This window comes from Betta splendens, chromosome 17, assembly GCF_900634795.4.
Source record: "Betta splendens chromosome 17, fBetSpl5.4, whole genome shotgun sequence".
NCBI lineage: Eukaryota > Metazoa > Chordata > Actinopteri > Anabantiformes > Osphronemidae > Betta > Betta splendens.
In genome coordinates, this window is record NC_040897.2 from 6,858,859 (window position 1) to 6,882,373 (window position 23,515).

A 23,515-nucleotide genomic window follows, 5' to 3' on the forward strand; every position below is an offset into this window, starting at 1 on the left:
TCCAGGTATTTTGAAGTTATCTAAACTTAACACAAAATAATTGACGTTGGGTTAAAAAGGAAGTGTATTACTCTCTGCGCAGTTGACTGGATGATTAAGTCTGAAATTAAGCATCAGATTACAGAGCATATTATACAGACAATAGATATATTCTAGGATGAGTTCCAGTACTTCATTGACCCTTAAGAGGTACAGATCATAAATGGATTATTTAAAATACAGAAAACATTGTTTACCTTCTCTAATGAAGTCATTTCATGTCCAATACATAATTTCAGTGATTCTCAAAACCATTTCTCAAGTGCTGGACTATACCAATTCCTTTTTTTCCCCCCCCACTCTACCTTTTTATCTGAGATTGAACTTCCCACGCTGCTTTAAGACCTTTGTAAATTAAATATATAAACAATTCTTCTGCATGGATTATATAAATTTAAAGAGCAACTCGTTAAATACAAGGAAACATTTATTTTCTTGTATACTAAACAAGTAATTCACAATCAAACATGAGGTACAGTCTCCTCATATTGGAGAAACATACCTGCCTATGGGATTACTACATTAATCAATCTGAGCCCATGTGTTAACAACCTTTCTGAACTTTGCTGCATCCCAATAACCAATTTACAAACTGTTTCTGGCCCTGAGACATGTACTATGTCAAATTAAATATCAAATTAATTGACATTAGATTCAAAAGCATCCTGATTGTTTTAAAATGTTAGTAAATAAACAGGTTCTATAGCTCTCATTTAACATTGTGGAACAGCTTGTGTGCGACCTGCAGAAAGAGATGAGAACAAAATTAGCATGATTATTGCTGTTTTTCTTTCTCACACACACACGTATACACTTACACAGTGGTCCCGTGCATGCAGGAAGTCAAAGAGTTCTTCTGTGCACTCCTCTGTGGTGTGGGATCTGGACGCGACCCGGGCTTCGCAGGTCTCCAGACGCTCCTTGTAGTGCACACAGTGTTCGGTCTCCTCACACTTGGCCCGTATTGTTTCCAGAGGGTCCTGAAAAAGAAATGTGGTGTGTAATGGAAGCATCATAAATACGTTGGCAGAGCTGTTCTCAGCAATGTTCATAAGGCCAAACTCCTAAAAATGCAGCTTGATCATGGCTGGTCCATGGCTGAAGGTAAACTGGAACTCAAACAACTACTGTAGTTCATTTGCTGAGTAAGTAAAGTTTAATTTTAATCTCATGTCAGTGCAGTGCTTAAAAATTACTTAAGCAAAAAGCACATTATGGATCTTTTCCTTTTCTCACAGAAAAATGTAGTGCTTTAAATCAGTTCTGTCATCACATTTATATGTTTCTGTGTGCTGGGTGGTGGGTTAATGTGCATATACTGTATAGAGAGCAAACTTACCACCATGTCTTCTTCCTCTTCCTCCTCCTCTTCTTCCTCAGCAGGAGCATCCTCCTGGTCAGGGCATTACGATTATTTATTTTACTTTACTACTTGTATTTGGTTTTCCTCCAAACTGCAATAAATCGTTACATTCCGATATAAGCTATTAAACTTGTTAAAATTACTTCATAACATATTTTTGTATTTCGATAAGATAATTTCAATATTCACAAAACTTGTGAAAAAAGTGAGGAAATGAAAGTGTACAATCATTTAACTGTACGTTACAGACAAACGTTACAGCACAGATGGGCAGTGTACAAAGTTTCATAACTTCTTCAACTCAAGAAACAACGTTATGAAGTAAACATTACTAAAAAGACACACAAACATGTTTTAACTACCTCGTCCTCTGGGTCGCCGTGCGTGAGCATTTTGTTTTCGAAAACCATGATCGCGACTCCGAAATTCACCAAAACCCGGACAGAGGACAGAACCAGCAGCACTTTCTGTCGAGGACGCGAGGTCGGTCTCACACAGGAAACAACTGTACGGTTCACCGGAAAACGTTTCCTATTAGTGGAACGCGGTGATTGACGCTGTGCTCTTTCAATCAATGCCGTTAAATTAACGTAATGCCCGCCCAGTCGGGCCTTCGCGTGCGGAACTTTAATTTTGCAATTCAGCGCGAAGACGGACCCAATAACTGACGCACGGCATCATGGCGATGCTCTTGGAGACCAGACTTCTGTTTAGAAAAGTGAAGGATTTAAGGAGTTTAACGCCCAGAAGAGGCCGAGTGAAAGAAAAATGGGTATGTTGTCACCAGTCAAGAGTATACTAGGTCCAAGCTGTAATAAACGTTTATGTTAGACAGATAATATTGCAAAAATATCTTGAAAGAAGCATGTATTGGTATGTAGATATATGCAAGTGGCAGTTTTAAGTGTAAATTTGATCCATCTCCTCTAAACGTGACACAACTCTTTCCATAACTTTCTATTTTCATCAGACCTCATCAATCAGCCCGCAGGAAAAAATGTTAGTAAGCTAACACTGAAACCCTGTGTTTTGTTCCACCTACCTAATGGACAGGCTGCTACCCGTGCCAAACACCCCCCAACCAGCCTGGCTCTGCATCACTTCGATGCCAAGTACAGTGTCCAGCTGGGGCGCCTCTGGCCATCAGTCCGAGTCGCCTTGTTGTCGGAGAGGAAATACGGAGCCCTGTTAAACAATTTCTCCAGTGATGCTGTTCTCGCAAATCTCCAAGCCCAGGGATGCAGAGACTTTATCAGTGACTCAGATGCTGAAGGTCAGCGTGCATTTTCATTGTTGACAGAAAACCTTCCAGTGCTAGTTTATTGCCTACCTCATGTAGAAATAAATAAATAAATGAATGAGTAAATGATTAGGCAGTCAGTCTCTGTGTAAGCACTAAAATTGTGTTTTTGTTTTCCTTCTTGTTTTCCTACAAGAATACCTCTATAATCTTCATCCCATCCTCTCTGCAGCTCAGTCATGCCCGGAGCCAGAATCTGAGGTTGGTGCAGACAAGCAGGAGGAATCCAGTGATGGTGCTATGAAGAAGTCAGATGTAGATGATCAGCAGCGACCTCCCTTTCTACTTAGTCGTAATATAAACTGTGCTGTGTTTCCAAGAGGGGATATTACAAGATTTAAGCCTGCTAGGTGAGTGTATCTGTTACTTACGGAGACAAAATGGAATCAGAAATGTGTTTAATGACAATAACTGACTTCACTGATTGACCTAAATAATTAGGATCTGTACTTGTACAAAGAACACAACAACATAACCTAACAATTTATGCAGTGTTTTAAGAATCAATACAGCATTACACAAGTAGTAGTCATACAATTACCCCAGAATCATAATTTTTACTTCTGCTCTTGAAAAACACCAAAAAGAGCAACATTTAGAGTTTGTAATTTGATAGACACATATTTTTATGTTAATGTATTTATTTTGAGCTGTTTTATAGTAAACAAAGATATGCTCCATTTACGGTTTGACACTTTTGTCTTCAGACCAGACATGCAGGGTCTTTTAGGTTATTACCTGATGGATGCAGCGTCTGTTCTTCCTTGTCTCGCACTGGATGTTCAAGAAGGACACCGTGTGCTTGACCTCTGTGCTGCTCCAGGAGGAAAATCCCTGGCTTTACTTCAAACACAGGCTGTCAGTAAGTTAACTGAAGATCATTTGCCGATCCAAGCCAAACTCTTTCTCCCTGTCAGTTGTTGCTAACGTTCTCTGTCTGTATCGTGTTGAAGGGTTTTTATGCGTAAATGATTCCTCTGTGTCAAGAACACAGCGACTGAGGAAGGTTCTTCGCAGGTACGTTCCTAAGGAATTTTTGACAGATGAGAACATACGCATCACGTCCTTTGACGGCACTAAATGGGGGGAAATTGAAAGGAACACTTTTGACAGAGTAAGCTGCTGTTATTTTTTTTTTTAATTACACAATTCAATGTGTCGTCATTAATCTCACATTTATGCAAACGCTAAACATATTTTGTCCAACTTGTTCTTGCTTTTGTGTTTAGGTCCTTGTTGACGTCCCCTGCACCACAGACAGACATTCACTCACGGAGGACGACAACAATATATTCAGTAAAAGCAGGACCGGGGAAAGGCGGATGCTGCCGAAGCTGCAGGTGGAGCTGCTGCTGTAAGTTTTGGTGGAAATGTAAAGATTTTGTTAATGTACAGTAAAGTTCAGCTGTCGTGAATGACCTATATCACTCCTACAGAGCAGGGATTGAAGCAGCATGCCCCGGAGGGGAGATCATGTACTCCACCTGCACGCTTTCTCAAATCCAGAACATGGGTGTGGTGGAACAGGCCATTCACCAGGCTCAACAAAACCACGGCATTCACCTTGAGGTTAGTCAAATGTGGTCAGTGAGAAACTGTACCTATATTATATATTAGAGATTCAAATATGAATTGAGTTCTGACCTCCTGACTATATACTCTAGACCCAAAATGACAACAAATAATTTAACATTTTGTGTTTTGTTTTTTTGTCCTTTTTGTTTTGATCAAATGTACAATCAGGTTGTTGATCTGCAACTGGTGACAAACATGTTCAGGAAAACCTTCCACTTTGCTCCTGACCTCCATCTGGGTGTGATGGTCGTTCCACATTTAGCTGCTAACTTTGGACCTATCTACATGTGCAAGCTAAAGAGAATGACTTAGACTTCGGACAGGTGAACAAGCTTCCGTAACGTTATTCTGCCGTGGAGAATCTGTACCTAACATCAGGAATACATCATTTATCCAGTCGATGCGTTTTACTGTCGACACTGAATATGAACTGGAAAACCAAACCTCTTTCAGGATTTTTGAGATTCAGCAGGATTAAAGACCTAAAACCACCTTTTCTGCATTTATTTGCAATTCTCTTTTTGCCCCATAGGTGGCATCGGTTGATCAAGAGTATCGGTGGCGTGTGTGTTCTGTGCTCACAGGAGGACACATGCGTCTGAAGCTTACAGGATCTCTAGTTTGTGTGCATCAGATGCACAGAAATGATTATCACATTACTGAAACAAAAATTTCCATTAGAACGAGTCTCTCTTGTCGTATGGTCGCTCATCAGGTTTCATAGCTTTGTCTAATAATGCGATATATGTGGAAGGAAGACATCACGAACAGGCAGGTAATGACGTATTTGACCATTTGGCTTCTAGCATCTGAATCTGTGCAACTTTCATTATTATGGCTGGATTGTCTCTGTTTTGCATTGGCATCACTCCGATCGAAGCATTTCCTCTTATCACGGCCTAATGTGAGCGAGGAGGTGCCCCTTTTTCCATCACGCTGCCGATGACCCTCTATGTTGTCCTGACCGGGCAATGTAGCGTGAAAAAGGTGTGTTTGTCTAACGAGTCCGCCACCCACAACCCCGCTGTCATTAAGCTCCTCCAAGTGCCGGAGCTGACTCCCGTCCCCGTACGGGCATGGACGCCAGCCATGCGGCTCCCAGATGAACATTAAAGAGGCAGCAGAGAGCTAAAATGGGACGTCTCGCCCTGTTTTGCCCGTCTGCTTTTTTATTCCACAGATGACTGCAGATAATTTTCGATGCGATTGTGAGTGATTACTGTATTACTGCAGTAAAAGGGGGATGTATCAGGGAATGCAGAGGGAATTAATGACACATAAAAACTATTTTTGTATTGACTGCTTTCATCTCCAGGGCCTTGAATGCCCATTCGCACATCTTGTGATTACCTAAACGTATTGTAAATATGTGTTTCCTATGGGCTCCTACATAAATTTACATGTTTTAACACTCAGGAGACGGCGGACTGTTAGAGATGAGTTACTCTCTATTCTGCCCGTCTATAGACTCGAGTGGCTGCCCGCTTTATTATTGAATTAGCCAATGAAGCGCTGTGCATTTGTGCTCCTGTGTGTAAGCCTGTGTTAGGGAGATGTATGCTGTGTATTATCAAGATGAATATTATGGATTTCACAACACAACCGCTCTTATGTTGTGTCTTCAAATACAATTTGACTGTTGCAATTTTTTTTTTGTCAGTAAACATGCAAAACACTATAATAGACTTGTGTTTTCACCCTATCGCACACAAGCCACTGAGGGAATGAACGCATGCCCATCAGCAAGCAGCCGCATATATTCCAACCGGAGCGCGGACAAGATGTTTGAAAGTTACAATACGAGCGGTCTCACAGCAGCTGTGGCACCGATTTTAATGTCAGTGAGTCCGTTCAGTGTGTTTAGTAGTTCAAAAGTACGAGCCCTTATGTTTAATACAAACCCGTGGAGGCAGATGGCCTCAGCCTTAATCTGTGTATTTAAAGCAGATGCTCCTCTTCCTGCTGTGGAGCCTTTTTTCAGCCCAGAGGTGGAGATCAGATGTGTGACCTAGCGGGCGGCGGGAGAGCGGATTTCACCGGCGGGGGTCTTTATCGTGCATGCCCTGCGTAGACTGAGCCCAGCAGGATGCTCTGCTCTCCTCAGACACGGGCGGACAGAGAATGTGTCATATTGTCTCTCTGCCATGTACGGCAGCTGGAGATTTGGCCATTCACTCATGAAGCTGGTTTCTATTTACCTTTACAGGGTCCCTGCAGCCTTGAGACATTCCTGGACGAGTCACTGATAACTCCTCTCACTGTAACTCTTCGTAAATGACAAGAAAAGCTGATCTGCTGCAAAGATTTTGTGGTCCCCCCCCCCCCCTCACCCTCCACCACATTACATCAGGCCCAGCTCCAGACACCAGACCCTTTTCTTCTCCTCCGTCTGAGGATCCGCCGTCGGACTCGCTGCTCCGTGAACTGGCTCAAAGAGCTCCCGTTCAGTGTTCGGGGCCCACATTGGAAATGCAGCCCAAGGTTTATGCTGTAGCTAGATTAAGAAGAGAGAGAATGGGGGTTTTCTTCTCAGTGAGAAGATTAGGCGGGGAGGGGTGAGATGGCAGTCAGTTTGTTTAAGAAAGGGGAAAAAAAAGGGACACGGAGAAAATGGAAGTAGAAGTGGAACTAAAGGAGGTTGGCCCAGGATGCACACTTAAACCACCTGTTGTCTGTCTGTACCATCCATTGTTCTTCGTCTCGCGTTATTGATTAGTTAGGGAAATTCACTGTCATCAAGCGTTCCAGTGTCATCTACTACAGTTTCTTTGAACCTTATCAATGAAGTTCCAGCTTTTTTCTTTTCCACGCGTGCACGCCTGACGAGCCTGATCGCACTTGTACATCCCCCCGTCCCTTCAGTTCCCGCTGGTGCTTTCCAGGAGGGCTTTGATGTGTATCTGGGCACTGCACTATTAGAGGGATTTCCCTGGGCTTGACAGCTCAGAAAATATGTGGTGAAATGCCAGTGGGCTAAGAGAATGCTGGAAACAGGATTAGGATCATATTCTGGCAGACCCTGTCACCTCCTCAATGGGCCGAGGTTTCTAACGCTGGCACTTTTCATTCGCTCCGTGGTTAAAACCTTTTAAAGAACCATGGAGAGGAGGGGGGAAGCAGTGATTGAATGGTACACTGCGATTTCTTTTTCCTTTTTTTTTTTTTTAGATGGGGGGTGGGTGCTCCAGGGGTGTGAGCGTGTCTCAGAGAGGGAGAGAAAGGGAGAGAGGTGGTCGAAGTAAGTGATACAACAAACTTTTTTTTGATAGCTTTAAATGACTAAACTCTGTCGGGCGCGTATTCAAAGTGTATTTTTCAGGACTCGTGCAGGAGTAAACACACACACACACACACACACACACACACACACACACACACACATCATCACTTAGAGGAAAGTGGATGGAGATGGTGTCCAGGCCTATAAATAGGTGGATGTGGCTTTAGTGGTGAATATACAGCCCCGAGTGTTAGAGATGGAAGCACCTGATCCAGCATCAAGGGCTCAACACACTTGACCCTGCAGCTGTACAATATAGCAATCCCTGTTCAACCCCCGGGGTGTGTGTGTGTGTTTGTGTGTGTTTGGGGGATGGGTGTTAAGGAAAGAAAGAACATTTAGAACAAGAGTATTGTGTTATGTTCTCTGGTCCAGAGCCCCGTGGGAGGAAATCCTGCCGTGTACCTGGACAGATTCCTCCCCCGGATAACAAGGACGTTCACTCCTGCTGCGGCGCCAACCACAGTCTTATCAGTCACTCGTTCAGGATGCCCTTGGCCGAGGACGCGCGCGCTTACGCGTTGTAATGAAACACAACAAGGTTGGGGTGAGGCGTCGCGCACACATTAACGCCGCTAATCTGGTGAGATCATTATCCGCTTTTATCCGATTTTTGGAGAGCGGTCATTCATAACTCGCCCGCTCGCGCAGGAGCTAATGTGCATTTGTTATTTACACACACCAGGGGTAGGTTTATGTTAAAGGGCGAGTCAATTAGGAGCAGGACAGTGTCTGTCTCACACACACACACACACACACACACACGGATGGAAAGTTTACTGTAGGAAGAGCAAAGCCACATCCAGGGGTTGAGGTCTCCAGTCGTCGCACACACGTTTGACTCCGTGTGTTGAGTGTGAGCAGGTTTAGGTGGGGGTCTGTGCGTTTTGACAAACCATGCTGTTAAAGATATAATAGCAGCATAATCACCGCCCCAGGGTGTCATTCTTCAGGATAATGGCCTGCTTATTCATTGGGGATGGCTTATGTCTCCATGAGACTTTTTATTTTTTAGATTGCGTTGTTCTATTTCTGCCTCCTTTGCTCCTTTTACTCTTTGTCTCTTTGTAGATTTTCTTTTAGTTTTATATTTTTCTTTGTTTGACCTTTTATGGAGCAGTTCATTCTTTTGTTTCTTTCATTTTACTTTCTCATTTGTGGTAAAAGGATACATTTATCAAAGACATTTTTATTTGCTTTGCTTATAGTTTGTCCTTTTGACCCCTCTTTTGTGCACATTTGTTGAGGGGATTGCCAACCTAATGAAATATCCAAACTCTTATTTATCACTGTTTTACTAAAACAATGCTTAAATTAGATTTGTATTGCAGATTGTAGGACAACGCGCATGTCAAAACGTCCCGACCCGTTTAGGATGAACACATCGAGCACAGATGGAGAAGTTTTCATTATAAAGATCTCCAAGCAATGTTTTTATTTGATGACCATTTTACAACACTAGTTCAAGTCTACATTGTTAGGAAGGACCACTCTGTCCTCCACCGTTAAAAATCTATCTACCACTGGACCGAGCAGTTGGGGAGTAATAGCAACGACAGGACTCAATGACGATAGAGTCAGACAGCAGTACACAGACAACTCAGGTAAATAAGTCACTTCCTTTGACTTCAGGGTTTTCTTACTGATTAATTGCAAAATACAGGTGGTGACTTCCTGCAATGCATATATATTGATCATTTCATAAGAGAAGGACTGAACACGCTGAAAGAATGAACTCAGCCCAGGATCAGTACACAGACAGAGGGTGAGAGAGTGAGCCCGCTGCTGTGGGTGAGCTCAGCAAATGCTTTACAGCCCGACAGCAACAGGAACTTTGTCTGAGTCCATCAATTATACAACATAATAGGAACTTTACAATGACCTTACCAGTAAACATTAATAGACTTTGTATTTTACATTAAAATGATGTGCTTTTTTTCTCCATATGAACACAATGACAGAAAACATCAGGGATGTGTGCCGTCCTCTTCAAGTGCTAACAGTCAGTCGGACTTTCAGTGAGAAGCTGCATGTTTCCTCCACAGAACATTAAAGTGAAGAACTGCTGGGAAAACAGGAGTCAAGTCAACATTTGCCCAGATTTCTTCACCATCATCTAATCATCGTGTTATAATGTGGCGTCAGTCACGTTGCCACGTAGTGTACAGGCCTTTAAATGTTTAAATGTTATGCATGTTCATAATTGCATCTGCCCCAGCTCCTTCAGCCCGGGGCAAAATGTAATTAACAGCTTTGAGAATTTACTCACTGAAATCATTTTCTCATTATTAAGTCAGCGTGTGTAAAAAGTGGCACGTTACTGGCCATTAAACTGGTAAATTAATCACTTTTAATTATGCTGTTGAGGAGAACATGGCTAGAGTTTATTTTTATTTATGTGCTGTTATGGAGCACATGCTATGTACATAACCACATTGCTTAATTGAAATGTCAATGGCACTTTGACAGAAACGGCCTCTTTACTGCATGAGCTTCACAATGTTTTTCCTCCCGGCCGACAAACCTTTTTGCTCCCAAAGTGCCTCATTTATTCACATTATCACTGTAAACATCTGGATTTTTTTAAACCGAGCGCTTCCATCATTCCTTTTTTAGCATTAAGCGGCTTCATAGTGAGGAATGTGTTCATCGCCACGCGTGAGTTGCGGATGTTCTGTTGGTTTTTTCAAACAGGTCAAACGAGCAGCTGTGAAAGCGAGTCAGTGGAAACGGAGCGCGTTTAGGTTCCAGAGTCAGCTCCTGTCCAGCTACAGCCACAGATCGCAGGCCGGGGCTCCTCCTCGCGCGGGCTCAGTTAGACATGGCGTCCAGGCCCAGCGAGGCGGCGTGCTGCTTGGCCCGCAGCCGCAGGTTCTCGATGCTGGTGGTCTTGCTGTTGTGGCCGGGGAGGCCGCCCGCGGCCGACGCCTGCAGCAGCGGGCTGCTCCACACCTGCTGGGCGTGGTGGGACAGCGACTGGTAGTAGGTCTGGCACGGCAGGGAGCCCAGCGGCGCCGGGGGCATGTTGACGTTCATTCCCAGGTACGGGAGTGAGGAGGGGGCGGCGAGGTCGAACGCGGGGTAGTGCACCAGGTTGTTGGTGGCGGCCATGTGCTGGCGGAACTGCTCCTGCAGGCGGAACAGGCTGAGGGGGGAGGAGGAGTAGGAGTGGCCCTGGGAGAGCGGGCCGCTGCCCGTCAGGCCACTGCTGGTGGAGGAGGGGGTCACCGACGGAGAGGCCAGGGGGGAGTCTGTGAAGACACAGGAAGGCATTTATTGTCACATTTCATTATAAGGTGGACCATAATAGTAAAAGTGTCCCATAGGTCCTACCTGGCTTAGGACTGAGTCTTTTGCAGGGGGAGACGTCTCCGGGTGTCGCTGATCTCTCGCACTTCATTTCCTCCCTTTGACATTTACTCTCCTCCTCCTTGTCCGTGGCGTTGTCTTCTGTGGCAGATTCGCTGCCTGAATGTTCTGCCGACGTCACGTTCAGCTCCATGTCCAGTGGGACCGGGTGGACCGCGGGACCCTCTGTCTCCAGTGAGGAGGAGGTGGAGGAGGAGGACGAAGGGGGGACCTGGGCGTCTGGGAGGATGGTGGTGGACGGGGGTCCGTCCTCCTTCTCGCTTCCTCCTTCGCCCGATGCCTCCTTCTGCTTCTGAAGCTGCTCCTTCTGGAGGCTCCTCTGCTTCTTGCGGAACTTGGCTCTGCGGTTTTTGAACCAAACCTGAGTGGAGGGTGGAGGAGGCCAAGTCAGAGTCAGAAACAGATGCTATTACTGTGGTGAAGTCTATAACAAACCTTACATTTGTACAAAAGCTAATTATTTCATAAATTGAGATTATTTAGTAGCTGGAGTGTGGCTCTGGGTTCTGCTGATTGTGAGCACGACAAATAGCCGACAGCACAAATGCATTATTATCATTAGTATTGTGCGTGCGCATGCTCACCTGCACTCTGGCTTCGGGCAGGTTGGTGCACATGGCCAGGCGCTCTCTCATCACCACGTCCGGGTAGTGCGTCTTCTGGAAGGTCTTCTCCAGCGCCTCCAGCTGCTGTGCGGTGAAGGCCGTGCGGCTCCGGCGCTGTTTGCGGTGCTGAGAGCCGTAGCGAGCCTCCAGGATGATGTCTTGAAATGCGCAGCCGTTGGAAGAGAAAACGCACGGCGAGTTTTATTTTACTGGATAACGGACAGCTCCGTTTCATGCGTGTCTGCTATGTTTTCATATGAATCCTAAGCATTAATTCATTTGAGATGTCGAAAGACACAATAAATTAACACAGCGGAGAAAATCATCATTTATCGACCTCAACGAATGTTTGTGCGCGTGTGCGAGCGTGAGCGTGCACTCAATTACCTGCTAGTCTCTCCGCCAGCGTGAGCGCGTGCACGGACGGCCGGTAGTCGGGCGCGTGCTGCGCCTGTTGCGCGGCCTGCTGGTGCAGGTTGTACATGGCGCTGAGGGAGTTCATGGCGTGCAGAGAGTAGCCGTTGACCCCGTAGTGCTGCATGGTGAGAGGCCGCTGCCTGCGGAGCGGGAGAGAACAGGGTGGTGAGTGAAGGGCGAGCGGCTTTATTCGTCGACATTTTGGCATTGAGCGCGCGTGACTGCAGCTGGACACGCTGAACGCACAATCTCAAGCCCCGTCACGTTACTTACGCGCGTGTTTCCCGACTAAATGACAGCAGGTCCACGCGCTCAAGGGCCAATAGATTTAAATGTGCGCACTCAGACAAAAAGTGTTATCCATTAACATCCAATTATCGCCCTGTTCGATCTATTAATTATACAAAAGACTTTTAATTGGGGTAATTATCACTCGTTCCCATAATGAACCGTGACGGATGCCTTATTCATGAATTTATTCACGTCGTTTATGATGTCGGAGGAGCTAAATCCCCAGAGAAAACGTTGCTCTGACAGATCAAGGCTTTGGTGAAATGTGATGGAAAATAAAATTAGGAGATTTATAACCGCTCTAACCCTGCAAAATGGATAATTTTATAGTTATTTATTTTCAATTTCATTTTCAGTGTTAATAAAATTATTTATCTTCATAATTATAATTGCAGCATTTAAAAATCTTAGCATAATATATAATAACAGCAAAATAAGCTGATTTATTTTGGGCATTGATGAAAATAGACCTGGATATTTACCCCTAAAGACAGGGTTATAGTTTTATCAGAAAAGTAGTTTTTTGCAATGTAGTGGTTTTCAAACATGTATTTTATAGTTCTCCTTCAAAACCGAGATTTTCATGAAACGCTTGAGGACACGATTAGATATGTATTAGTATGGAGGAGGTTGACATGAGGGGATATCTCTGAGGCCCAAACAGTTATTATAACTATTACAGAGGGACCACGGGGAGAAGATATAAATCTTTCTGCTGTATGACAGAAACGGGGAACTGGCAAAGTTCTTGGACTTAAAAGACGACACCAAAGACGACATCAGAGTTTTAACCATTACGAATTTGTTGTTACTTTACTGCAGCGACAAGTGCGTGCTGAATAAAATATTAAAAAACGTAGGATAATACTCTACATTAGTGTTGTGCTATATGCCATATTCCCTTTTCTGTCTTTCCGCAAAATAGTTTAAGAAAGGTATTTTTCTTAAATGCAGGTTGTTTCAGTTCGTCTAAACTCATATTTTAGCTTATAGAATGTGTAAATTCACATTAGTTGATAACGTTTGATTTCACAAGTCTTAAAAAAAGCACAAATTCAAAGCATTGAATTGAATGATATGGCAGTCTGATGTACAAAGGTTTTTTTGACCTTTTCTAATTTTTTTGTTGCGGTGTTAAGTCAGGGTCCGCGTGTGTGTGTGTGTGTGTGTGTGTGTGTGTGTGTGTGTGTGTGTGTGTGTGTGTGTGTGTGTGTGTGTGTGTGTGTGTGTGTGTGTGTGTGTGTGTGTGTGATGCCCGCAGTGCCCATTCCCAGCCTATTAAGTGGCTGCGGCGACTGATGAATGTGATCAGAGGGCAGTGGGGAATAGTTTAATTCGCCGGGACAGAAGGTGCTTCGCTAAACATTTACTTTAGTCCCCCATGTATTTGAGTTGAATGGACCCCCCTCCCTCCCGTATCCCCTTCTCCCCCTCCTCTCTGGCGGCCTCTTATCCCATCGCCCCGGGGCAACGTTTTGGCTGAGATGTATGGCTTCTCTGCGGGTAAAAATATGCATGTTGATCCCCATTTGGCTCCCCGTCTAATGGAAGTGCAAATAGGTTTCGACTGCGAGGCCCTCCATTTATCATCAACGCTGACACGGACGGACGTACAGTGGGACTGGGTGGTTAGCTCTGGGTTAGAGTTCCTGCGTGTGCGAGGGCATGGGCGCGCGCACGCTGCCGTGTATATGCGCGCGTGTGTTCCAGTAATGGGACCCGCTCTCGCTCCTGTTCCACTAAACTGAAGGTGCAACCTGGAATCCGATTAAAGCCCAAATCGTGAAGAGGAACACAATGGGCTAAATACCTTCTTCCTAAATCGTTCTAGGAGGAGTTTTTTTACATTCGGGTCTAAAACGTGAGTCACTGATTTTAATCTTCCTCTGCATCTTGGAGCAGCCTAACGCCTGTCTGAAGAATATGTGAAACTTCTGTTTCCTCCCATTAATCCTAAAACTTCTCCCAATTGCCAGCTTCATTTTTAACTATTCATGTTTGTTTATATCCTCCTTCTCAATCGAATTCACAACAGTAGCTCATTATATGGCTCATCTGACACACTGTCAGTGCTGTTATTGTCATTCATAGGCCTCGACCTGCTCCAGGCACTGGGCCCTCCTGGCCCTGCTCAATGCTTCGATTATCAAGCCGTCATTATGTAAATTGGCATGTACAGTGCAACTCCTTGATCCGGCTAAATCAGGAAAAATGTTATTTGCTAGAAGCCCCCCGGGGCCGCAAGCCGACCTGACGATCTGCTCTTTGCTGTGTCACCACGGTGTCAGAGGGCCAAGAGCATCTTTGATTTTTTTTCTGAGCCGTTATTATGACGTTTGTGTGTCAGGCTGGAGCCACGGCGAAAATTCTAATAGGTCTCATATTTTATCACTAAGTCAAGTCACGTTAACCACTTCAATATCAAAATCTTAAAATAACAGTAGTTGAATGTTTTTTTCATCAAATTTAACAATGCAAAATATTGTCATTTAAACCTGTAGGTTCAGTATCAAAGTTTATTATGCTGAGTAAACTACGTTCAAGAAACAGCTGCGATAATACAAATATTTTAGGGAGTAATTTAACAAGGCTAGGTGTACTTTATGTGTACTTTATAAAAAAAATATTTGTACTTTCAAGGTTACGAATTTTATAGTGCTGCGTTATGAGATAGAACTAAAAAGATTTTTTTCATTTTAGAATGAATATGTTCCTAAACGAAAATAATGTAATTTCTTTCACCAGCTACTGGAAGTTATGGCAGTAGAAAACGGAGCCATGTGTTCACTGTAAACACAGCGAACATGACGAACCAACCTAGAGTGAATACAATTTGGCTATTTTAATGAGTAATCGAATAAAAAAGCTAGCATCTTTATGAACAATAATTGGATTTGAGCAAAACAAAAACAGTTCTGTTACCGTGTAATACAGTTTCTAGCTCCTGCGCAGACTGTCGTCTCGTCTCCGTCCGCACAGAATCCAACTTCTTCCGTTTCTGCTCCTTCAGCTCCCGCGTTGTTGCTGCTTTAATGTCCACTTTCTTCTGGCTTTCGCGGAACAAGCGGCGAAAAACTCCTGCGGTCTGTTGCTTCTCTTCAGGTCCGCTCGCTCGCGCTGCACTAGCAGAGCCCCGCTGTCCTCGTGCTGATTCCTCCGCGTCTCGCGCAGAAGTGGGAAGCCGCCATCTGCTGGTTCGCCAAAACCAGGTGGTGGGATTTTAAAGAGCGCTTCGCGGGGGTCATGCTGAATTCCTATTGGCCCTCGCAGCTGTCAGTCAAGTCAATTGGCTAGTTGACAGACCGTTGCTCTTACTTCAGCGATGTTTTGGAATATGATAAATTTATACACAGTATGTTTTAAACCCCCCCCCCCCCCCCCTCGTTTTCTGCTGGGAATAATAATAATAAAAAACTTAGATCGTAGGAACTCAGTAAAATTTGTTTTAATTTAGCTGATATTGTATCTATTAAGTTAAACGTTTGAAAAAAAGGAAATAAATTTTTTTATATATATTTATGCGTAAAACACTGGTTATTCCCCCAAAGTGTTTGCACAAATTCACAGATCCAATTGCCGTTCCTCAGTTTCTGCGGGGAAAAGCAGCCAGCTCCGGTTTGTTTGCTTTTCGGCTTTTTCTCCAAGCCAGTGGAGGAGAGAGATGGCTAATAGATGCCAGGGTGCTGCCTTTAGACTCTCTGCCGGCCTGGAAGGATTTGGGATGGGATAGGAAAGACAAGACGCCATCTCAGCCTCCAAAAACCCCTGTCTTAAAATGACTGTGGGTAAGAGGATTAGGGCAATAATGCCCTTCTCTTCTTGGAGGGTTTTTAGAGAAGATTTCTCCTCCCGGAGCAAAACCGTTTAGGTGGGGAATTAAGGGCAGCGCAAAGTAGCCTTTTAATGTAAAGCTTGCATATTTTGTTGGGAGATTCGTCGGGGAAGTGTTTGGCCTATAACGCACTTTTATCTTTGACCATGTTTCTCACTCTGACGAACCTGAACATCAGACAAAAGCCTCCAGTGAATAAAGAATATCAATGTCCCTGCGTTCTGAGGCAGGAACAGCCGCAGTTGCACTGTTTATAGACAGTCTGTGGTTTGTGGGCGTCTGTGTGACGTGTGTGAGTGTGTGTGTGTGTGTGCGCGCACAGAGCGAGATGATATGAAAGTGGGAAACGTTTTCTTATAATCTTATGTTTCTCGTTTATTGGCTAAATGTTGATATTTAAAAACTATAACATTCAGTAAAAATACGTTAGTGCTTAATGAATTAAGTACAACATTATTATTATTATTATTATTATTATTATTATTATTACTACTACTTTAATTACGTCACTTAAATATCTGGTGCCTCTTCCTTCTGTTTCCTCTTCCCCACATTAAAACTTTTTCCATGTGGCTCTTTCCCTCTCGCGCGCCTCCCAGGTCCTGTCGCGCCGGTAGGCTGCCATCACTCGGCTTCTCCGCGAGGTCTGAGAAAGAAAGAGGATTAACTTGTGAACCAATGGAAATAAGAACTTAAACGGGAGGTAAATCTGGCCACTGTCTCTTTGTGAGGACCGTCTCTAAAGCAATTAAAGCGAGAAAGAGTTTCTTCTCAGCGCCTCTCCACCTAAAGCTCCTTAGAGAGACTAGAGCTGTCCAGCGCATCTGAAGGGCTTAAACGCCCAAAACAGCTCCCATTACCCCTGTACGCAGCCATCCACTGCTGAATACAAGGTGGCTAAACACTGACCCCCGGTTGACGAACAGCATACGTTTCCCCCATAACGTCAAATTTAAACGTCTGGTCACGTTTCACCCTTTCGGCCTCATCCTGCGTCAACCTGTATTTTCTTAGTGGCGCGAAGAACAAAACGATCTACGCAGCATCTAATTTTTGATCTCTAATAGCTAATTAATACTCTTAATGATGTTTTCTGCAACTTATGAATACATTAGGTCTGCAATCCAGCGAGCCTCGGCCCTCCCCGGCCATTCAAGGGTATTTCAGCATCTGTTCATCCCGCGGCAATTAATCATTTTGATGTGTAGTTTAAAATCGACTTCTTGCAGGAGACCTTTTTTGACAAGAATAACAAAGCAATTTGCCAGGAGCCACCCCTCGGAAGCGTTATTAGCACCACTTCCACGTAAGCCCCGCTTTCCTGCTTATCTAAATATTTCAGATAAATGAATTTAAGAGAGAGAGCAGGAATTTTGCGGGTTTTGTCAACACCACGCCTTCGAATCCTCCAGAAATCCCTTTTTATTTGTGACGAGATCTCAGGATCTCCTCAGCAAATCCCTCTAGAAGTTTTCAACCTGTCAGTTTCCTGTAAAAGCCCCCCCCCCCCCCCTTTTCTCTCCACCCGTCCCCTTCTCTCTTTCTTCTTGCCCTCTTTTCTCCCTCGTCTCATTTCTTTCCCTTGCCTTCTCTCCTCTGTCTTTCGCTCTCTCTGGCCCAGATCCCTCTGCACAAGGGGCCCCATTGTATAGTCCTAATCCAGAAGCAACACAGCTTTAGGGACATGCAGGGATAAAAGGCCCATCAAGCCCACAACTTTATGGGGGCAAATCTCTCCCTAATCCTTCGCTTTATCTAAACAAAAGCTCCTCTGCCTTAATCCACCTATGTGTTGAAAAAAGGAGGAAAAACCAGAAAGAGTGGCAGAGAATGAGAAAGAAATAGATGGAGATAGAGGGAAAAACTCACACACTCTAGGATTGAACTATAGGAGAGATCACAGGGCAGGAGTTTCCCCAATGACGGTCTCCTGTGCAGTATGTAAGTGTATGTGGAATAAGGAAGGAGCCACAGTCAAAGGCACGTGAATACACTATTAGACAATCACATGGTGTTTACATGCAGGCTGATGAATTCAGCAAATATTGCTCCTGCTTCCGGAAGTGACCGATGTACATAATTCATTACTGAGCATCTAAGTGGTTGACCAGGTTATCAGTTAAACTGTATCTGGACACAGTCACAATATCTAAGCTTTGCTGAAGCCTTACCTTCATTTTGTGTAATGAATTTGCCACGTGTCCTATACCTGTGTACCTGTCGACATTATCTCCAGAGCAAAACACAGTCATGGGGCTCTAATGTCCCAAATGCTGTTTTAACTCAGGTGTGGTCCTTCATCCAGACCCTCTGCTAATATTGACTATTGTCACCTGCTTTGTGTGGATTCCAATTAAAGAAATGGGCCCATGGAGAAGAATCTTAATAGCAGTGACAAAGCTAAAGCTCCTCTCCAGCCGAAATCCCTTAACTTCCCCTAAAACATCTGTCCTTATTATCCAAAATCCCACTGTATCTGCTCTGGTATGGACAATCAGATCATAATCTGGAGGTGGGTTTAGCAGGCTGAGAGCTCAGTGGGTTTAAGTGAGAGCCTGGGGGGATTTGTGCTCAGACTGGGTGATACCTGCTGCATCACTCATAAATATTGACAATAATGCATTAATTAATTGCTCAAACTTTCTAGACTAGTATTATTCAGTTTTATTTTTTATTTATTTATGTTTTTAATCCACGATGGTTTTCAAAATAAAACACCCGGCAAGAAAGTAAAAAAATCACATCTTATCTTTAATTTAAGTCTATCTCCAGCATGACACTTCTCATATTGCCTCCATTAACGCTCTCAATCACCACCTCCTCCTCGGCTCCGTTCCTCCCTAATAGAGTTAACACAGAGCTAATGAAGCAAGTGGTTTTAGTCATTACAGACAATTAAGGCAATCCAATGCAATCCAAGTCAGGCCAGGAGACACGGAGAAGAGTCAGGGAGGAAACCAACAGCCGACACACACACACACACACACACACACACACACACACACACACACGCACACACACACACACACTACACAGTCCTCTGCAGAGCCGGTTGTTGCGTGAAGAAAGCTTTATACTGGATTGAAGGCATTTTCCCTCTGGTGGCATCAGTCATAATACGTGGATCATTATAGGGCTGATCAGCAGTTGGCTGAAGGCATCTCTGCCTCCTCCGTGCAGGGATTACACCTGGCCTCAGGAGGAGGAAGATGTTTCCCAAAGAGGCAGGCAGCCACAGAAGGAGGCACGACGCAGCCTCGATGCATTCCACCACAATAAACTATAAATCCGCTTCTTCACAGCGTATTACAGGAATGAACATAAGGGATTGTGTCATTGTTGGCCTATAATCTGGCTTTAAACTCCTTGTTTTACAAATGGCCCTCTTTAAAAAGCTATTTCTTTTTTGTTGGCATCTTTTTTATTCCGCGTTAACCTGCTGTTCCCTCATCAGCCGTTTTTATGGTTTCGCTTTTTTATGTTTGATTGTGCGGTTGAGATTTACAGCAATATGTTGGTTCTTGGTGATTGTCTGTGACTTTTTTTCTTTCATATATTTGGGTCGCTGCACCCACTCTTCATCTCAAGGTCTAGTGCATTAAAAGTGTTTCTAACATTGCACATGGCTGAAGTAGATCACACACACTGAGAAAAAGCAGACATGCTAGAATATTATAATTCTACAAACGCCTTTCCGCGTGTCCTTGCCCTCAAAAGCTAAGGGCAATGTGCTATCCCGCCTCCGAAGTGGAGATGGTGGCACTTTTTTCTGTTCGTTGAACAGGCAGACTGCATGAAATAACTCCTCACAGAGATGCTGTCATCCTCTCCCACAGCTCCACCTCATCCAGCTTCACTGAGCCATCCAAATAAAATCTTTGTTTTCCTCTTGAGTAACAGCAGAAATGTTATTTCTTTATTGGCACCATGACAAAGTGGGCGTGTCTCCTAGAGCTCAACACATTAGTGCAATTACTGAAAAGTATTTTCTAATATTATTATATCATGTACAAGTTATAATATATGATTAGTGGAAACAATCGAGAGCTGATTGCACAACAACAAAACCCTACTGTTGTATCTCGACATTCCAGGACTTTACAATCTCTTGTGAACTAGTGACTGTTGAGGTTATGTGCATGTAATACAGGTTTAAATTCATTAGGCTGCACAAAACAAACTTCAAGTTTAGAGTCTCTGCCACATAGATTCACCATTAAAGAGTCTGAGCTGTCTGATCACTTTAACTATTAGGCAGTAATCAAGTTATTTCCATCGGCGTTGAAACCTGAGAAGCTGTTCATCAGTATCTTATTTAGATAAATTAGCTGTGGTGATTAAGTCTTCTGATAGATTAGAGGAACAGGCGACTGTGACTGATATAATAGAGAAGTGAATCAGTGAGTGAGGACTTTAGTGATTTATGGAATATCAATGTTTTAGCTTCCTGCAATTTTAAGCAAAAGAGAAATTTAAAGTTTGATGACTCTGAACGAACACTGTTTTGGTCTCTAAATTAGCAGCTTCTTCTCCCCACAATTACCAGCGTCATCACTCCTGCATTAAGGTCCATTTAGGGTCTGATTGGTTTCCAGAAACACAAGCTCACCTGCCGACCGACAGCTGAAGGCCCAGCTCCAGCGTCGGGCTCCTTTCGCCTGCTCTGCTCCTTGTTTGAATCAGACGCCCAGGCGCTCCCTCCTCCTCCTCTCCTCCTCCTCTCCTCCTCCTCTCCTCTCCGTCGCCTCTGAAAGGAACCTTGCTGGGCCCAACTGTCTGTGTAACGAGCTGGGCAGGACGCTCACAGTGGGGCGCGCGGTTGTGTGTTTACACTTGTGTCTGCGCGTTTGCAGTGAGCACTTTGTGTTCTGAGGGGTCTCTCCACACGAACACGTACTTTGGACAGTGTTTGCGATCATCCCATCACACACACACACACACACACACACACACACTCACACACAGCTCCTGTCAGTGAGCCACTACAGCTGAGAGCGGAGGGAGGAGGCGGAGCAGGAGTCTAATGGATATGTTTGTTTACCTATTTGTTCTTGACATGATCAATTGATCAGCAGGCTAATTCACTGCCACCATGGGCTCATTACATTTCCATTTAAATTGCAAATGGATTTCTTCGAGGCTTCGTCTTCCTTTTCCATTTCAACTGCGTGTGGGCTGCTACAGTACAGGTGTGTGTGTCTGTGAACACAGCACAGCTTTATGACCTCGCCAAGGAACAACCCAGTGACTCCCACTTTGTGCCATTTGTGTCTTCTTCATTTTTCCCTATTGTAGTTGATGATTACAGTGAAGCAGTGAGAGGTCACATTTAAAATTCTCAGCTATTTCTGGTTTCAGCAAAAGATCTCAAACTTTTTGACAGTGTTTAAGTAAAACAAACTGGAAGTTCTCTCAACTGTGTCCAGACTGAGTCCTTGCTGCTCAGTCGAACACAACAGACGCTTCCTCTGAGCTGCGACTGTTTTTTGCAGTGTGTCTCCCACAATCGATCCCAGTCGGGCCTCTGATGGCGGCCTTTCAGCCGACTCGGCGCGTTGAATCAGCAGCGGCCTCCATTGGGGAGTCAGATCGTGCCGAGCGGCTCCTCGGCTCCATCACGGCACAAAACCAAAGACAAATGCAGGCAAACAGCTTGGGCGAGAAGGGACACGGAAGGCTTCTTATTTATTCACACTACAAAGTAGTTCAGGACAAGAATGTTTATACCATGACACAAGCCTCTGGAAAGAAACAATCATACAGTAGTTTAGATTATTTATGGTTTGTCAACACTCACTACTGCCCCCTACTGGTGGGCTGCTGTTTCTCCTCCCACAGGTTAAAGAACCCCTGTATATGTGCCTTATAAAACAATACAGTGTAAGATAAGAGACATATTTCCTCTCAAACTCACAGCCCTGGATGTTTTATTAATGCTAAAGGTGATAATCGATGGCTGGCGCCAACAGGAAGTGCCTTCACCATGACGTCCCTTGGGATTCATCTGTTTCATTGGCTTGATTATCCATAATAGGCTTTATATGATGACTCCTCACCCCTGTCAGATTTCAACATGATCCAAAGCAACACACACATTCATCAACACCCAACACACACGGCTCCAATCAATGGTCATAAATTTGATCCCTGACAAGCCTGACACTCGCGCCCACAAGGTCACACGGCTTCTCCTACCACTCATTGCATAACACACACTCACATATTCGGGTGCACAAACACACAGACAAGCACTTTTTTCCACCTCTCTCCCTCTTTCCTTCCCGTGACACACTTGTCAAGGACCCCATTGACCCCTGACCCCATCCCACTTGGCGCTGTTATTGATTTTTCCGCCGAGTCTCTCAATCTGGGATGAAGAGGGTGAGAATGGGGGAATTAGTCGCCATAGTCAGGTATAACGGAGGGGATGCTGAGGATGAAGGCGGGCGATCAATGCGCGCTGATGGCTGAGCTTGCAGGGGCAGAAACAACAGTCAGCCGTGGAGAAAATCAAAGGCGCCGGAGGCAAAAATGGGGTTGGGGGGGGGGCGTTGGGTGAGAAGGGGACGACTGCAGGAAGGCTTTTTTAAGAAACAATTCGTTCGCTGTGTACGAAGCTCAGGAGAAAATAAAAGCGTGGAAATAACTCCATCATCATCACATCCCAACACTTCCAAACTAAACGAAGCCAGGAAGCCACAGGCCGAGCCCCGACGCGCGAGCCGCTGCTCGGCTCATCACGACTGCTTCCGGACGGAACCACCGCGAAGCCGTTTGCTGATGTGTGTCTGTTCATTCTCAGTCATAAGCGGCCCCAGCGTCTCCCCGCGGATCAGGTTAGAGATTTCACACTTGTGTTCAGAGGTGACACACTTAGACATAATCTTTTTTTTTCTTATTTAATTTCCCAGCTGATTCTCTCCCTGTCATTTTAGACCCAGCTAGAGACCGCTTTGGCTTCCATGATCTCTTCTCGTTTACCCCCCACCCCCCTTCGCCCCCTCTACTTCAGCAAACCTCCAAATATCATAAGGAGATTATTTCATTCGTAATTGATTGAGTGGCTCCTCACCCAAGACCAAGATACTTCAAAGTGTCAGAATTAAGACTTGGGGTGGGACGGCGGCAGGGGGGGGGGGGGGGGGGGGTGCTGCGAGGAGTTGATTCCACGAGGCTCCTGCACTGGGGTCGAGCAGCTCAGCCTCTTTGGCTGGCGAATAAGAGCTGAGTCTGATCCTGTGATGGCAGCTAATTGGCTAAAGGGAACATGTAGATGAGGCGCCGCAGCTCCTACGGCGCCTGGTTTTCAGGCAGATACTGAGGAGGAACTTTATAAACTCCCGTGACCTTGCACTAAATTTCGGTGCAACTTGTGAATCTTTTTTAAGACAGTTTAAAGGAACTTGTTTAGCATTTACCTAACAAGCTAGAGTTAAATGGGCAG

The 23,515-nt window shown here is 44.6% G+C and overlaps 3 protein-coding genes across 5 annotated transcripts; 1 reads left to right on the forward strand and 2 right to left on the reverse strand.

The window, feature by feature from the left end:
* Positions 1 to 448: 448 nt before the first annotated feature.
* Positions 449 to 1,921, reverse strand: LOC114844955 (cytochrome b-c1 complex subunit 6, mitochondrial-like). The gene is made up of 4 exons (XM_029132681.2): positions 1,765 to 1,921; positions 1,379 to 1,432; positions 858 to 1,019; positions 449 to 781 (listed from the first exon to the last, which is right to left on the reverse strand). Exons 1-4 carry the CDS (start codon positions 1,810 to 1,812, stop codon positions 749 to 751), a joined length of 297 nt encoding a protein of 98 aa, XP_028988514.1. The 5' UTR covers positions 1,813 to 1,921; the 3' UTR covers positions 449 to 748.
* A 104-nt stretch (positions 1,922 to 2,025) lies between these two features.
* On the forward strand, positions 2,026 to 5,569 carry nsun4 (NOP2/Sun RNA methyltransferase 4). 3 transcript variants are annotated; one of them, XM_029132961.2, is made up of 9 exons: positions 2,026 to 2,174; positions 2,456 to 2,675; positions 2,839 to 3,052; positions 3,410 to 3,564; positions 3,656 to 3,816; positions 3,932 to 4,056; positions 4,139 to 4,271; positions 4,446 to 4,600; positions 4,810 to 5,569. In XM_029132961.2, the coding sequence occupies exons 1-8, from the start codon at positions 2,082 to 2,084 to the stop codon at positions 4,587 to 4,589; spliced, it is 1,245 nt and encodes a 414-aa protein (XP_028988794.1). In that variant the 5' UTR covers positions 2,026 to 2,081; the 3' UTR covers positions 4,590 to 4,600; positions 4,810 to 5,569. The 3 variants fall into 3 exon arrangements, with proteins under 3 accessions (XP_028988794.1, XP_028988793.1, XP_028988795.1); XM_029132960.2 differs by having other exon boundaries at positions 4,446 to 5,569; XM_029132962.2 differs by having other exon boundaries at positions 2,028 to 2,174; positions 2,875 to 3,052; positions 4,446 to 5,569.
* Positions 5,570 to 8,960: 3,391 nt separating this feature from the next.
* dmbx1a (diencephalon/mesencephalon homeobox 1a) lies at positions 8,961 to 15,445 on the reverse strand. The gene is made up of 5 exons (XM_029132796.3): positions 15,162 to 15,445; positions 11,919 to 12,088; positions 11,511 to 11,689; positions 10,891 to 11,287; positions 8,961 to 10,808 (listed from the first exon to the last, which is right to left on the reverse strand). The coding sequence occupies exons 2-5, from the start codon at positions 12,070 to 12,072 to the stop codon at positions 10,369 to 10,371; spliced, it is 1,170 nt and encodes a 389-aa protein (XP_028988629.1). The 5' UTR covers positions 12,073 to 12,088; positions 15,162 to 15,445; the 3' UTR covers positions 8,961 to 10,368.
* Positions 15,446 to 23,515: the final 8,070 nt, after the last annotated feature.